This window comes from Bidens hawaiensis, unplaced genomic scaffold (assembly GCF_021521415.1).
Source record: "Bidens hawaiensis isolate Kalapana, Puna unplaced genomic scaffold, B.hawaiensis_p1.1 tig00001717_1, whole genome shotgun sequence".
Lineage (NCBI taxonomy): Eukaryota > Viridiplantae > Streptophyta > Magnoliopsida > Asterales > Asteraceae > Bidens > Bidens hawaiensis.
The window spans coordinates 257,619-275,514 of record NW_027491097.1 but is presented as its reverse complement, the minus strand read 5'-3'; the positions used below and the strand labels follow the sequence as shown (position 1 = coordinate 275,514).

Sequence of the window (17,896 nt, the reverse complement as noted above, 5' to 3'; positions counted from 1 at the left end):
CTGGACAGAATCATAATTGCTTTTTAAAACGACTGTAACTTGATGTTAATGATGTTTTTCTAAGTGATTATTGATTTTATGATGTAGTAGGTCGAGTCTAGTTTCTAAAGAGTATGAGTTTGTAATTTTTGGACATGTGGAATTTAGTTTTTATTAATTTACGAATCTGTTGCGCAAGTCTGATTCTGGAAGCCTTCTTATAGGCTGTTTTGTAAATAGTGTATCTCACAAACGACAAAACCAATTGAGTTGATTCCACTTCTGGTAGTTAATAATTTAAGTTTGGAATCTAACCCAACTTTCCTTGCATTAATTGGATTGCCCATGTAACGGAAATAGTAAAGAATGTTTTGTTGCGCATGATAATGACTAACGTGTGCTTACTGTGTTTTTTTGATCCTTGTGAGAAAACCCTATGTAATAAAAATATAATAAAAATATTTTTAAATATCTAACTCACGTGTTCTTCTGTGATGAGTTTTTGGTGATTTTATCTACATGTATGGTTAGTGATATAGAGTAATCTTGACGTGTTAAAATCTGTCTCGGTAACATAGCTGCTGAATTCTTTGATTGAACATGAAAACTGATTATTTGACTGATGTTTGCTATGTGTTTGAAATATATTTGCCCTTGTGGTATCTATTTTTCTAATGATGTACCGTAGTAACACTTAACACTATACTTGTTCACACATGTAACTTATCACCAACGTTTTTGTCGAGTCGCACTTGTGTCACAAACGTAACACGAACACATCTCATTGATAACTTTTATGTGTCGAGTCTAGACACTCACTCATAGTTCAAACACTTAGAAAACAGTGATTTTTTAATTAGGGGGAGATAACATACTCCAACACTTTAGCGTTTTTATTACGGGGAGATAACATACTCCAACACTTTAGATTTTTTTTATACTTTATAGATCACTTGTATGGCTAAGTGGCAACAAACCAACTAAGTCCTTCTGAATAATCGAACCGGTTAAAATTGGATAATAGCGAGTAAGTGTTGAATAGTAGTACTGGGTTTGACAAACCCCACCCAACTCTAAACTCGACTGTAGGGCGAGTGGGTGTAATTTTTGCTAACACAATACCATGGTCGTGGTTGACATGGTGGCAAGACAATCGTATAAACAGTCGGCTTCAATGTCGAACACTTAGTAATACATGCTTGATAGGTTAGCTACCTATTGATATATATTGACATAACACTATCTGGTAACGATAAAACGCAACGCTTAAATTTACTTAAACCTGTGAACTCACCAACCCTGTGTTGACACTTTTAGTATGTTTATCTCAGGTAGCCGAGGCGGGCGAGCGGTATAGGACATGCATTCACTGAACTCTATTGCTTTAAAATTCTTTTAAATTTTATCATGATAACTGTTGCTAAGTCGTCCTGTGTGGCGCAACTATTTGCTTTACAGTTTACGCTTCCGCATTTTTACTTAAGACTTGTATGTCTTGGTTGTTTTTGAAAACTTTAATTATGGTGTTTGATATAACTAATGATTCCGATCATGTTAGTTCACACCATCTGACGGTAAAACTCCGTTAGTGGATTTTGAGGGTGTGACATTATCCAAGAGGCGGATGAAGTGAATGCCAAGGCACAAGACCACTAGAAATAGATGATTAGGTCATGTGTTTCATTTTAATGTGTTTTTACTGAGATTTTGCCCCTTGAGAAGAGCTCTCCCAGGGTGGCCTAGCGTTTTTGATTATGTATGTATGTTTGTATGTATGTATGTATGTATGTATGTTCGTATGTATGTATGTATGTATGTATGTATGTATGTATGTATGTAGGTATGTATGTATGTATGTATGTATGTATGTATGTATGTATGTATGTATGTATGTATGTATGTATGTATGTATGTATGTATGTATGTATGTATGTATGTATGTATGTATGTATGTATGTATGTACGTATGAGTGTTCTACATAAAAATCATTTGGTTAATGAAATCATACTACATCTATCTATTTGTGTTTCAATTGAAATTGTTCATTCTATTATTGATTGTTAACCGAAACAAACTCTCCACATTCGTCCAATAGTTCTTCCAAGTGTGAATACAAGTTGTAGATCGTGTTGGAATCGTTCTGCCCAAGACACATATTAGAGTTGATGTGGCTAGTACGTTATGAACTAAGTCGGGTCGTACCCAATAACAAGCTAGACAAACACCCACGATATTTATTCTAAGATATGAGCTATCAAATAAATATTAACACTTATGATATTTAGAAAATGAGTTTCTAAATATTTGCACTTGTGTAGTAAATAAATTATATGGATAATTTATATTTTGAGAGAGAGCATTTTATAATTTTATTTAAGTTGATTAAATAACATGATACATGTTACTTATATTATATTATGTTACATTTTATAATATGTAACAAATATAACATAAGTAATAAAATTGAAAGGGTTTCAATATTTGAGAGGGAAATATCTTTCTCTCTTATCTATTTATTATATTGTTTTCTTCAAGAACATGCATGTGTAGTCATTGGCTAAACGAGTGGTGCATTGGTTGCATCTTCTTTCTCTCTCTCATACACACAAGAAAGCAGGTAGACTCTTTTCTCCCTCTCCTAATTTCAGCCAACGAAAAGGAGGAACAAGAAAGAGTTTTGTAGTGTAAATCCTAGCATAGCAAGGCGTTTGTTGGAAGCTTGATGGGTATACAAGCTTGAGGTTCTTCTATCTTGAAGACTAGCCATTCAACCTTCATCTCCTTCATTTTTTATGAACTCTTGAAGGTAGTATGCTATGAACACCCTATGGGTGTTTATATTGGTAAGCATGTAATTTCGTATAAGGATCCTAGGCTTGGGTTTTTATATATAAAATGGGTTTTATATTAATCTAACTAACTAACAAGATTTTCAACTTAATTATCCGCTGCGTTTTTCATATAAATGTGTTTATATGACTTTAATAATCTTGTTAAAACCCAACAATGGCATCAAGAGCCACTTCTACGGATACATGCTTCAATAGATCTAATTTATTTGGGTTTTATGGTGTGGTTCACCATATGGCCGAAATTTTTGAGCCTTTTGGTTACCCCTTGGTTTTTAAAGATTATACTTTACATGCATATGGTAAATATTGAAAAATTAAGTCATTTGGATGATTGGATATTTTTTTTGGACAAAACTTTCGGTTTGCTTAGCCTTGGCCGAAATTTTTATGGGTAAAAGGGGAACCATTTTAGTCTTCTATGACCTTGCGTATTTGGATGTTCATAACCTAGCCATGAACTTGTGTTTGGATATGTGTTTTGTGTTTTGTGTTGTGATTATTCGGTTTTTCAATATGGTTGTAATATTCATTTATTTGAGTTTGTAATCTATTTATTCATTTCATATTGGTTTTTAATAATAAGTAGATTAGTTGTATTTCTTTTACTAGAAAAAATGTAATAGGAAATATTTTTTGTAAAAGAAGATGCAACAAAGTTAGGGTTTTGGTTTTGGGCCTTAATGGACCTCATTGTCCAAGATGGGATTTTAGCCCAATGGCCAAAACCCAAACATGGAGGCCCAACAAAGCTAGGATCTGAAGATGGAGCCTAAATGGAAGGCTAAATAAGGTGGAAGAGTCACAACACAAGGTGGACACTTGAAGCATTTGGATGCAGGGTCAAGTGGGAGTTCACCGACACATGCTTTATGTCATTCTCGTCCCTTAGGAGAGACCTTTTGGCACACTTGTTTCGGTCAACAAGTGTTTTCAAGCTTAGATGGCTATGGTTATGAACTTGGGGTTGATTTATTTATGCTTGATTGGATTATTTATGTTTTGTTTTGCATATGGATTGTTAACAATTTAAAATCAACAACTTACATAAAATTGGTTCCTTAGAAGTCATTAGGTAATAAAATTGGTTTTATTAAAGGTTAATGATTTCACAATATAATGGGTTTTATTAAAAGGAACTTAGAAAAAAAATTTTCAAACAAAGTACCATACATTTGAATCCACGCAAATGCGAGGTACATAAATTGTTTTCCAATCTAGAATTTAGAAAACTTAAAATCCCTTTTAAAACAAGTTTAACACCATCCTTTTATACAACACTTGAATCACTTCGGAACTCGACGTGGGAAAAAGGTCACCTAACCACATTGGAGGAAACTTGTGAGTTTGAGGTGGGTTTGCCATATTTGTGGGATAAAGACTACCTAACCACTTGTATGTGCAAATTCACTCATGTGTATAAGTAGGACGACTTGATTTGGAAACCATGCAAATAGGGTCACCGAAGCATGGCGTACAAAGTTGTTGATGGGATTAAACATGCCAACTAAACATAAGATGTTTAACCAATCCCATAAAACTAGAAGTTGTAAAGGGTTGCAATCATCAAATGTTGACTATAAAGGTCACCTAGCTACTATGTGAATGTAACGTTGGGTTCAAAATTTTAATCATTAATTGTCTTAGAGACATAAAGTGTATTAATGATTAAAATAAGTTAATGATATCGAAAATACTATAATTGAGGTTTGTTAAAGTTATGTCGATGGTGGTAATCAACAATCCACCTAACGAAATTATCCCATCCGAGCATTACCTATCACTAAGATTTATACTCGATAAGGAACAGTTTTATGAATTGTTATCGAAACTTGAGAATCGTTCTCAGGAAAGAAAAGAAATCCTATATATTGGACGATCCTATTCCCGACGAACCAAACATTGACGATGTAAATTCCTATAACGATTGGTTGAAATACACCGAGGATTCGGTGCAACTTTCTTGTTTCATGTTGGGAACTATGATTCCCGAAATTCAAAAGGATTTTGAAAATCATGGGTAAGTTCAAAGGGAAGTCAAAAGCGAAACCACACAACCAAAAGAGAAGAAGCTAAAGGTTAGCTCGGAAGATCCGTGCTTTGGTTGCGGTAAGGAAGGACATTGGATGAGGAATTCTCCAACCTATCTCAAAGAGTTGAAGGACAAGAGGAATGAGGGGCAAACCTCGGGTACAATTTTCATGATCCATATTGATCTTAATGTTATTTCTTCTAACACATGAGTATTGGATACCGGATGTGGAACTCATATATGCAACTTGTTGCAGGAGTTCAAAAGAAATAAGAATTTCAAGAAAGGAGATACGATTGTCTTCATGGGCAACAGAGCAAAAGTTGATGTCGAAGCCAAAGGAGACTACATTTTGAAGCTTCCAAATGGTTTGGAAGTTGCTTTGAAAAACAATTTGTATGCTCCTAGTTTGACTAGGAACATTATCTTCGTTTCTCTTTTAAGACAATATGGTTATGATTTCAAATTTGTGGACAATGGTATTTGTGCTTTCATGAATAATTTATTTTATTTTAAAGAAATGCCGTCTAATGGAATTTATGAATTAGTTCATGATAACACATCCTTTGATAACAAGTTGTACCAATCAAGCACCAAGAAACTCATAGTGGATTTGATTAAGAATTATCTTTGGCATTGTCGCCTTGGTCACATAAACAAAGATCTCATACATACACTTCAAAAGAATGGTCTTTTGGAATAAAATTGTAACAACTTGGTTTTTACAATTTATATTAACTTGACCCGTTATTATGTTCGGGAAATTTATCCAAGAAAATATCGCGTTTATCGAGTAATTTAACTGTTATTATATTAATATCTAATTAAATGTATACTATATAACTTCCAATATATTCCCCAAACTAAACTTTCACCTATTTGTATTTCCAACTCAAATCTTGAAGGACCAATTAGCAAAATTTAATATAACCCTTTACCAGCAACCCGTTTACCACCACCCTTAGACCGTATCCATCTTGTAAACCCAAACCCGCATCTTGACTTGTCCCTCAATTCTCGCGTTCAAAATGATAATTAAATCAAATTTTATGTTAATCATTCCAATTTCGGCCTCACCAAAAACTTGATTAGGAAACAATGATCAATCGTGATACGAATTGCTTAATTAACCAAACCGTCAATAACCTCGATTATTAATAAACAAAATATGCGCATAATAATTCAATTCATCCCTCATACAAGATCGTCATATCAGCGCCTACCTATCTCGTATAATTAATTTGATTCTATCAAGCTGCATGTACTCGTTCTTGATCTTATCACGTCCGGCGAATTTTGGATCAATTACACCCTCAATCCAACGCATTCTGAGGTAATTAATTTTGTAGTTGTGATCGTTATGGTCTGTATATGCTTAACCCCATGGTTAATTGGACGGTATTAATCGGGATTAGTCGATTGTAAAGTTAGGGTTTATATGAATTTTGGGGGTTTCGCAAGCTTCAGTAATTATTAATTTTTTTTCATCTTTAACCAACTAACACACCTAGCGCAGTTGGCTAGGTGTGTGTGTGCGTCTGGAGACCCGGTCATCTGCCTAGCTTCGAGCCGGCCAGACCCTTTTTTTTTGTTTTTTTTGTTTTGTTTTATTTTATTATTGTTTTTAATGGTTTAAAATATTTGTAATTAATTATAACTAATATCAATTATCAAATAAACGTTATACTATTTAAAACCGTCATATAAACCAATTTCTACTCCAAATATATATATATATATATATATATATATATATATATATTAGATTATTAAAAAAATTGATAAAGGATTAATATTTTATAAAGGTTTTATAATAAGGATATTTTAAGGTTAATTTAAAATATACATTAGGATCTTGTTAATTAACATATTTATAAATATAATTCAAGTGCTTTATAAAATGATCATATTTTTATATAAATATTACTAATTATTAACTATTGTTTATTATTAATATATAAATATATTAAACGTATTTTTATAAAAATTTTAAAACAAAACCTCTTTTATATAATCAACCCAAGGTTATATAAATATTTATATGTGTTATATATGATTAAATCATATTTATTACGATAAAACTTTGATAATAAAATTTATAATAAAACTAAGTAATATTTAATTTCCGCAAAGAACATACTCGATCATAAATTCCCGAGTCTCTATCAAGTTGTATATTCGTTGTGGAATTTATATTTATTTTCCCGCAATTATTTGTTACTAGGATTTCTTGTCGGTATTCTCCAAAGAGCGTGATTTCTGCAATCATAATTCTGATCATTCCTTTTTTTCATCTTTGCACGTCTATTTGAGGTGAGTACCAAATTCCCCTATTTTACTTGTTTTCCACGTTTTGGGAAATATGCGTAAATTGTATTTCACTTATATACTTATACACAAAACTGCAACTTTGTCTTATATGTTAACAACTTATACTTACTTGTTTATGTGCTTATTTGCTTTGTATGCTTTCGAATTCAGAGAGGTCCAACATAATCTCAGTCTAGTATGATCATATGCCAGTCGTTAGCCTTTGTGCTTCTCGACATCTCAGTTATACTTGCTCATTTGGTTAATTTGTTATTCTCATATGACTTGTTGCAACTACATATTTTTGTTATATACTATATGTACATTTAAACTGGTGTGTTGCTCAGTCAACCCTGTGTTGACAAACTATATTATTTCCAACACATATGCAGGTTATCGTGTGACGTGATTATCAAGATTGTTTGAAGCAACTTAGGATGCATGTTAGAGAAAAGATACAAGAACTTAATTTTAGATGTTTAATGTAATTGTTTATTTATAACTTTGATGTACATGAATATTTGTATGAAATAGTTAAATAGATATTGTAACTTATATTATGCATGATAGTAACCTTGAGAGCTGTGACAATCAGTTCGTGCCACGACATTTCCGCTGCAGGTTGGGGTGTGACAAAAATGATGATTCATTTGATAAGTGTGATTCTTGTTTACAAGGAAAGATGACCAAGGAACCCTTTAGTGGAACTAACGATAGGGCGAAAGACTTATTAGGTATCATACATTCGGATGTATGTGGTCTTTTGAAGGCAATGAAAAGGAATGGTGAAAGATACTTCATTACCTTTATCGATGATTATAGTCGTTATGGGTATGTGTACTTGTTAAGACACAAAGATGAAGCCTTTGAAATGTTCAAAGTCTTGCAAAATGAAGTAGAAAATCAACTCAATAAAACCATCAAAGTACTTGTTCGGATAAAGGAGGTGAATACCTTAGTGATGCTTTTTAAGATCATCTTAAGAGTTGTGGAATCATCTCACAACTCAATCCACCCGAAACACCACAACATAATGGTGTGTTCGAAATGAGGAATCGAACTCTATTGGATATGATTCGATCTATGATGGCTAGAAGCACATTGCCTCTATCATTTTGGGGTTTCGCATTGCTCCCGGCAGCCCATACACTTCAAAAGAATGGTCTTTTGGAATCAAATGATGATTCTTTTGATAAGTGTGATTCTTGTTTACAAGGAAAGATGACCAAGGAGCCCATTAGTGGAACTAACGATAGGGAAAAAAGACTTATTAGGTATCATAAATTCGGGTGTATGTGGTCTTTTAAGGCAATGAAAAGGAATGGTGAAAGATACTTCATTACCTTTATTGATGATTATAGTCGTTATGGGTATGTGTACTTGTTAAGACACAAAGATGAAGCCTTTGAAATGTTCAAAGTCTTGCAAAATGAAGTAAAATCAACTCAATAAAACCATCAAAGTACTTGTTCAGATAAAGGAGGTGAATACCTTAGTGATGCTTTTTAAGATCATCTTAAGAGTTGTGGAATCATCTCACAACTCAATCCACCCGGAACACCACAACATAATGGTGTGTTCGAAATGAGGAATCGAACTCTATTGGATATGATTCGATCTATGATGGCTAGAAGCACATTGCCTCTATCATTTTGGGGTTTCGCATTGCTCCCGGCAGCCCATACACTTCAAAAGAATGGTCTTTTGGAATCAAATGATGATTCTTTTGATAAGTGTGATTCTTGTTTACAAGGAAAGATGACCAAGGAGCCCATTAGTGGAACTAACGATAGGGAAAAAAGACTTATTAGGTATCATAAATTCGGATGTATGTGGTCTTTTAAGGCAATGAAAAGGAATGGTGAAAGATACTTCATTACCTTTATTGATGATTATAGTCGTTATGGGTATGTGTACTTGTTAAGACACAAAGATGAAGCCTTTGAAATGTTCAAAGTCTTGCAAAATGAAGTAGAAAATCAACTCAATAAAACCATCAAAGTACTTGTTCGGATAAAGGAGGTGAATACCTTAGTGATGCTTTTTAAGATCATCTTAAGAGTTGTGGAATCATCTCGCAACTCAATCCACCCGGAACACCACAACATAATGGTGTGTTCAAAATGAGGAATCGAACTCCATTGGATATGATTCGATCTATGATGACTAGAAGCACATTGCCTATATCATTTTGGGGTTTCGTATTGCTCTCGGCAACCCATATTCTAAATATGGCCCCAACCAAGAAAGTAGACAAGACACCTTTTGAAATATGGCATGGAAGGGTTCAATCACTATCATATTTAAAGCTAATGGGTTATGTTAAGCACAACGCCCAAAACAAACTTGATTGTCGGTCCACTAAGTGTATCTTTGTAGGATATCCCAAAGACTCTACGGGATATTATTTCTACTACCAAACCGAGCAAAAGGTGTTTATTGCTCGAAAGGCCGAGTTTTTTGAAACTAAGTTCCTTATCGAAGGAACTAGTAGAATGGTGGAACTTGAGGAGGATCGAGAACCACAAGCCGATACACGTTTGGTTGATACTAGAAATCAACAAGAGGTTGTTGAGAATGATCAAATGGTTGGTCAAGACACACAAAACATTCGCAAATCTTGTAGAATTAGTAATCCACCCGAAATATATGGATTTTTCATGGATGGATGCTATGTGGTAGTTTCGGATAAACCCAACACATACCATGATGCAATGTCACAAGCCGGTTGTGACAAATGGCTTGAAGCCATGAAAGTTGAGATGCAATCCACGCATGACAACCATGTTTGGGATTTGGTTGTACCAACTCTTAACTCCAAACTGATTGGAAGTAAGTGGGTTTTCAAGAAGAAAATCGATATGCATGGAAACATGGATACTTATAAATAAAGACTTGTAGCAAAAGGTTTTACTCAAACTCAAGGGGTTGATTATGATGAGACCTTTTCGCCGGTGGCAATGCTAAAGTCTATTAGGATATTATTTGCCATAGCTGCATATTATGACTATGAGATTTGGAAAATGGATGTCAAGAATGCTGATGAGGCTTGTGTGTATAAGAAATCTAGTGGGAGCATTATTACTTTCTTAGTATTGTATGTTGATGACATACTACTATATGGAAAGACATTCCAACCTTGGAAGGTGTAAAAGCCTGGCTTGGGAGTTGTTTTTCAATCAAATATCTTGGTGAAGCTGCCTATATTTTGGGAATAAATATTTATAGGGATAGATCAAGGCGGTTGATAGGTTTAAACCAAAGTGTATACATCGATAAAATCTTGAAAAGGTTCAAGATGGAGAACTCTAAAAAAGCTTTGGTACTTATTCAAAGAAGAATGGTATTGAGTGCGACTCAATGTCCAAGCTCAAAGGATGAGCAAGAGAAAATGAAAGGAATATAGTGTGTATGTATGTATGTATGTATGAGTGTTCGATTGCAATCATTTGTTAAAGAAATCATACTAGTTACTACATCTATCTAATGGTGTTTCAATTGCAATTGGTCATCCTATTATTGATTGTTAATCGAAACTAACTCTCCACATCCGCCTATTAGATCTTTCAAGACTGAATACAAGTTGTAGATTGATCCTGAACTGAGCTCGTTGATCACCGTTTGACATGCTTCCGCACCGTTGCTCGGTTATGTCATCCCCATCATCGAAATCATTCAAATTCAAACCCTATTCTAGGAATGATAAAAATAGGGTTAATGTTGTGGATGGCGATCAGGATGATGAAAATTACCCTAAGATTAATTATTATTGTTTTTCTGTAGGTATATATGGACTAATGTGTCCTATGCTGGATCGTGGAGACAAGGCGATATGGCCACAAGCAAACAAAAGGTACAATTCTTGGAAGGATACATCCAAATGGTGTGCCTTTCATGAAGACTTTGGTGATTTGACAGAAGATTGTATGGCACTTAAAAAATATGTTAGTTATCTCCTAAACCATGGCCATTTGAAAGAACTACTAGGTAGGAAAAATAATAGAAGTCAGGATCCTGAAAAGGTTCCTAAGAGGGCAGAATCCCCGCCTCCAGATGCAAATATAGTGAACCCCTTCTCCGGTGGATCAGATTTATGGGACCTCCTACTCGGCAGCTAGAAGAAATGCTAAAGTAGCCAAGACCGAAAGACCCGAAAAACCAATGAGAGCTACAACCTTCTCCAGCCTAACAGATGTTTACTTTAATGCTAGTTGGTTTCAATGGTGAAGCAAAAGCACCGTGGGAGAAATCAAAATCCCTATCTACATTGAGGGAGTAAATTATATCCAAAGGTTTTGTGCTATGCACGCTCTAAATTCTTTTAATATTATTTTGGGTAGACAATGGATACATGGTATGAAATTAGTCCCTTCAACATACCACCAATGTGTAAAACTGGCCACACCTTAGTGGGTGGTCATCAACAAGAGGCGAAACTCATCAATAAAGCCGACGACAAAACCAACACACATACATATCATTTACTGAATACAACACAATATATCTTAGAAACAAATGAGCATAATGTAAATGAAGTATAACTTAAACCCCAGGATCCTGACATCAAAATGCTCATGGGAACCGGTATCCACAAGGATACCGAAAATCAACTACTCAACTTTCTCAAAAGAAGGATCTCCACCTTTGCTTGGAAACACGAAGACCTGACAGGCATATCTAAAGATATTATTGTTTTGGTCAAAAAACACCGAAGCAATAATTGAGCAAATTTGTTAAGTGAGGTAGTGTTCTTTTCATTAACGAGGTAAGTGAATGCGGTAAAAGTAAAGGTCAAAACATCAATATAGCGAGGAAAAGCCTAGGATTCTGGTAAGGATCCTCGGAAAAAACCTCGGGAGGGCAATTTTATCCTTTGCCTCAATTTATTATTATGAAAATGGTGATTACAGCTCGAGAACTGATTGAGAACGAAAGCTAAGTAGAAGAGTAAGTATTTCGAGTGCAAAGTGTGGCATATTACATTCTCAATAGCCTCATTTATATTGCAAATGAAAATAACAAGTCCTACAAATCTGGGAACCCTAGCCGCTATGACTGTTTGAAGACGTTTTCTCCAATCCCACATCATTTTAACTTGGTCATCCATTCTTTCAGGTAGAATAAGTTAGCTAGCCATTGTAGATATTATACTTTCGCGTAACCTGCAAGCGCAACGTAAATATAACAAGGGTAGTAGGTTAGTTCATGATCCTGCATCTAGCTGGGAATCCAAGCTATCAGGGAAATTTTTTGGATCATGCTAGGGATAAAATGACCCCTAACAATTGTCCCGAAAAAATGTTACAACTGTCAACCATAAATGTCCAACTGTCACATATTTTCCACTTGATAACAATGCTGAATTTTGACGGCTCTAGGTAACTTGATAAGACATAGCGTAACTTCTGAGGCAAGTTAACTGCCTATCAAATTATCCTAATGAGACCCTTATAATTACTCCTGCTTTGCTTATAATCCTCATCACACTTCTATCTTTAGGTAATATCTTCCATTCTTTGATTTAGGGTATCTTTATCTTCACTCTTCTTTATCGACCATTACCAAAAATCGATCTCGAGGTTCCGCTTCTAGTGGCGTAAACGTGCACCTTGATTTCGAAGGTCAGCATATCGATCATGACTTCAAAACCTGTACCTTTTCTGACCTTAACCTATCGTATATTCAGTTCGATAACACCTTTCCCGCTAGAGCCAAGTTTCACCCTTTCGATACGACCCTTCACTCCGACTGCATTTCCATGAAGTGGTTTGGCTTCCTGTCCTATCCGTTCACTATCGGTTTAACTTCCCCTTTACCTAAATTCCTTGCTCGCTTCTTCGAGGTCACCAACATTAGTTACATTCCAGACATGCCAATGCTGTGGAGGATTCTCTACACGCTCAATAAGCTCACGCAAATATCCGATTTGGCCGCCATCTATAAACTTAGAACCCACGGCTCTAGTCGCTCTGTCATTCAATTAAAGTCCGGCCAAGTCCCCATGATCATAGAAACAAAAAGAAATGACAGGCAATGGTACATGAGGTTTTTCTTTATCTAAAGGGATTCTGTTCCTGGAGACGAAGAACTTTCATATCGATGGATTAAGAATGGTAGGAAATATATTTCGGATTTTATGGAATAAAAAATAAAACTAATAATTATCCTGCTTTTTGTTTGTGATTTTCAGTGATGTTTACAATTCTCGTGACTCCTACGTCTGGTTCCTTTAAAAGGAATCTTGTAATTTAAGGGATTCCCAAGGAAGAACGCTTTTCCAACTTAAGGTTTTGGTTTATTCAGAATCCGAGCAATTATCTACCGACAGTATGTGAAGTGAGACCATCATTCTTTCCCTTTCTGAATTTCAGGAATATTTTTATTTTGGAGATCTGATTTCGTGTTACAACAGGCCAAGGATTGAGTTTGGATGACCTGGACAACTTCAAGACATTTCCTCCAGGTTCTCGGATTAGAGCTTCCACTTCCAAGAAGAGAAAATCTATTGAGGCACTTGGAACCACTGCCGACTCACTCAAATCTGCCAAAGCTAAGCCACTCCTCAACCAGGTTAGGATCCTGCAACTTTTATTAGTCAAGGCTAAATATTACATTGATCATACCTTTTCTCATTGTAGGGTCTTCAATACTTGACTTAGATTTATCGAGAGGTGAAAGTAGATTATCTTAACAAGATAGCTGAAGCTAAGTCTCTCTACATTGAGAACATAGTCAAGGAATTTGTTCGGCTGAAGTGGGATCATGCCGACCTAAAAACCATTCATGATAAGGAGTTGAATGACTTCAAGACCCAACTTAGGATGCATGTCGCTAACTGTATTTGCTATGCCAGGATCAAGCTGACGGAAGAATCTTGGAAGCCTGGTTTCGACACGTCTTCTTAGGATCCTGAAGGGTTAAAGGTGAGGGAGGCAGAGATCATGGTCGAATAGGGCTTGGCTTTTAGAGTGGATCCTGCTGAGTTAAGCAAGGATGTTGAGGTGAAGACTGGAGATGCTACGATGAAAGCTGAAGATGGAGATAAGGTGGTGAAGGGTGTGATGGTTGCTGGTTTCTCGGCGGGGCAGTGAAGGATAAAGGAGATAAGGTGGGACCCTCTTTGTTCAATGTCTTCTGCTTGATGGTATTCAATATGGTTGTAAAACAATTTAGTATTCTGTCTTGTGGTGATGTTTTAAACAATTTACTTTTCATGCCATTTAAAACAATAGATAATCAAGGTGGAAGCATCCTGAGATTCTGGGCGAAGCCTTTGATTATCACTTGTAGGAAAACTTTTAGATATTCCTGATGAAGGGATCCTGAGTTTCAGGACGAAGTCTGGAATATCCTTTTGCTTAATATAATTATAATATTTTGCCTTACATGTGTCTAATTCTTTTTATGCAAAAAAGATATTGATGAAAAATCTCTCTTAGATTTTTATTGGATTAAAACATAAGATTGGAAATAATTTTTCGCCACATATACGGGCTAGTTAATAAGTAATCAAACCAGGTAGAAAAAGGTGAGGTTCATATGGATTGGCATTAGAAACTGGATGTTTGAAGACAATCAATCGTTATAAGATTTATCTTGGTTTGAAACGTATGATCCTGCAAGATATGTTAAGATAATAGCTGAGATGACTAGGTGATCCTGGGGAAAATCCCGAAAATAACTTTGAACTTGGGTAACGCATAAATGTAAAACACTTGAACTGGTCTTGTCGAAAATGCGAAATCCTTATGTAAATGCGAAATCTTTATGTAAATACTTGGGAAAAGCCATGGTTGTATAACATGTTCATGTTATTCCATTGATAATATACTTGAGGACCTTGTAACCAACAACAACAAAATTACCAGCCACCATTAAGATGAACTGGTCATGTCGTCTTGAATTACATGTGCACAACGTGTGCTCCTAGCGAGGTTTTTAAACCCAAATCGTAGAAAGCTTAACACCTTTAAACCTTTGAAGGCATTTATACCTTAAACTTTGAGAGGTGACCAAACCCCTAGGAATGCATTCACTTCTTAGTCGAGATCCCGATTATGCAAAACACTTGAACCATTGTGAGGGTGTGTGTTTGCTCGACTAACACCCCTACGATGTTTAAGTCGGTAAGGGTTTCAAGAATAATAATAATAATAATAATATTAATAATAATAATAATAATACTAATAATAATAATAATAGATAATTGAAATACTAAAGTCATGATACATACCATACTAAGTTATAAATAAAATTCTAACTTACACGCAGTAGAGTTTAAGGTGAACAATATTCCGGGATCTTGGCAGGATCCTGCCATCAACCTCGATCTTATGCGTTCCTTCCCATTTGGGTGCTAATTATCCATCCTTAGGATCCGCTGTATTCTGAAATCCCTTCCTTTGTACTAGATCTCCTACATGAAATCTTCTTACCTTGACGTTTTTGTTATATGATTTGGTGATCCTTTCTTATATGCTTCCATATGGATTCTTGCAAAGTCCCAGAATCATATATCACATCAAGATCATCGGCAAGATCCTGATTGTTGATTTCAGGATTCTGGAGGTAGGATCTCGCAGTAGGGATCACCATCTCAGCTGGAATCATCACTTTGGTACCAAACACTAAAGAGAAAGGAGTTTGCCCTGTTGCATTCTTTGATGTAGTTCGATCTGCCCACATTATAAATAGTAGCTCTTCAGCCCACTTTCCTTTTTTTGTCTCTAGCTTTTTCTTCAAATTGTTGATGATGATCTTATTTGCATATTCCTCCTGTCCATTGGCTTGAGGGTGTTCTGGTGTGAAAGTAATCATTTTTATCCCCCCCCCCCTGCAGCACATAAGTCAACGGTTCTCATACCAATGAATTCAGACCTGTTGTCACAGATGATCTCGACTGGGATTTCGAAACGTGTCAGGATATTTATTGATGAAGGATATCACTTCTTGTTCTCTAACTTGGACAAATGCCTCTTCTTCAATCTATTTAGAAAAGTAATATTCTATTTCAATGAAAACCTTTCCTCTTGGAGCCTTTGGTAGATTGCCCACAATATCCGTTCCACACTTCATGAAGGGCCAAGGAGATACGATCGAATGGATTGGTTCATGCGGCTGATAAAAAAGGTATCACACCATAATTGTAGACCATTTCAACGTTTCTCATGGTTGGCCAATAGTAACCAGTCTTAAGGATTTCGGAGAACAATGATCGACCCCAGTGTGATTCCCACATCCGCCTTCATGGATGTCTTTTAGAACATCTTGTATATCAGGATCCTCTAGGCATCTTAATTATGAACCTGCAAGAGATTTCTTATAGAGAATATCATTTAAGATAATGAATCTGGATACCTTCAAATGAAAAGATTTAGATAGGCATCACACCTTAAGTGTAGACCATTTCAACCTTTCTCATGGTTGGCCAATAGTAACTAGTCTTAAGTATTTCGGAGAACAATGATCGACCCCATTGTGATTCCCACATCCGCCTTCATGGATGTCTTTTAGAATTTCTTGTATATCAGGATCCTCTAGGTATCTTAAGTATGAACCTGCAAGAGATTTCTTATAGAGAATATCACTTAAGATAATGAATCTGGATACCTTCAAACGAAAAGATTTAGGATTCTCATCCTTAGGGATCTCGTTGTGTTGCAAATATCTCTTGATGCGTTGATTCCAGGATTCCTGATTAGCTTGAGGATCCTGATCAACTAAATCTTCAGAATTCAATACTTTATTGGCTTGGGGATCCTGATTGGTATCATCATTCATTATTTCCTCTTTATCAAGTGAAGGCATGTTTGTAGTTGGAATCAAGATATGTATGATCGGAATTTTCATTTCCGTCGCGATCCTAAACCCATATCTAAGATTTTCCAAGGCGTCTGCTTTAGTATTTTCCTCCCTAGGTACATGTTCAATAGTAAAAGAATTAAATTTCTCTGCCAGATTTTTAACTATCTGAAGATGTTCGGTCAGTTTTTCCCTTCTAACAACATAAGGGCCATTGAAGTGTTTAACAAGTAATAAAGAATCCACAAATACATGAATATTTTTAATTTCTAAATCATTAGACAACTGAAGGAAAATAATTAGAGCTTCATACTCGGCTTCATTATTGTTGTTTTGGAAATCACATCTGATTGCCTAGGGTATTGTGCCCGTCTGTGGCGATTTCTGGATGATTCCTAAGCATGTCCCCCTGACATTTGAGGCCTCATCAGTAATTAATATCCACTTACCCTTATCTTGGTCTAGTTGTTGAACTTCCCAGTCAGCTTGTTGTTGGATATCACTACTGAAATTGCAACAAAGTCACCTAAAGCTTGGGATTTAATTTGCTCATAAACTAAATCATAAGCACTCAATTTGACTGACCACTTAGCCATCCTACCAGACATTTTATGTTTTCTATAAACATTTTAATAGGATAATTAGTTTTAAAAAAAAGACTATGGATCTCAAAATAATGTCTTAACTTGTTAGACGCCATAACTAAACTGAAAATTAACTTTTTTAAATGAGAAAACCTGGTTTCAACATCAAGTATACTTTTACTTACATTGTAGATAGGATGTTCTTACTCTTCGTGATCCTTGACTAATACAATGCTTACAGTATCTTGAGATAGCGCCATGTAGAGGAATAATGGCCACCATCTTCAACCTTCATTAATAAAGGTGCTGTTGAAAGATATACTTGCAAGTCTTCCAGCAC

At 35.4% G+C, this 17,896-nt stretch overlaps 1 protein-coding gene across 1 annotated transcript; it reads right to left on the bottom strand.

Moving 5' to 3' along the window:
• Positions 1 to 15,619: 15,619 nt before the first annotated feature.
• Positions 15,620 to 15,988, bottom strand: LOC143594903 (uncharacterized). Its single transcript, XM_077074094.1, has one exon. It carries the CDS (start codon positions 15,986 to 15,988, stop codon positions 15,620 to 15,622), a length of 369 nt encoding a protein of 122 aa, XP_076930209.1.
• Between the last annotated feature and the right edge of the window lie 1,908 nt (positions 15,989 to 17,896).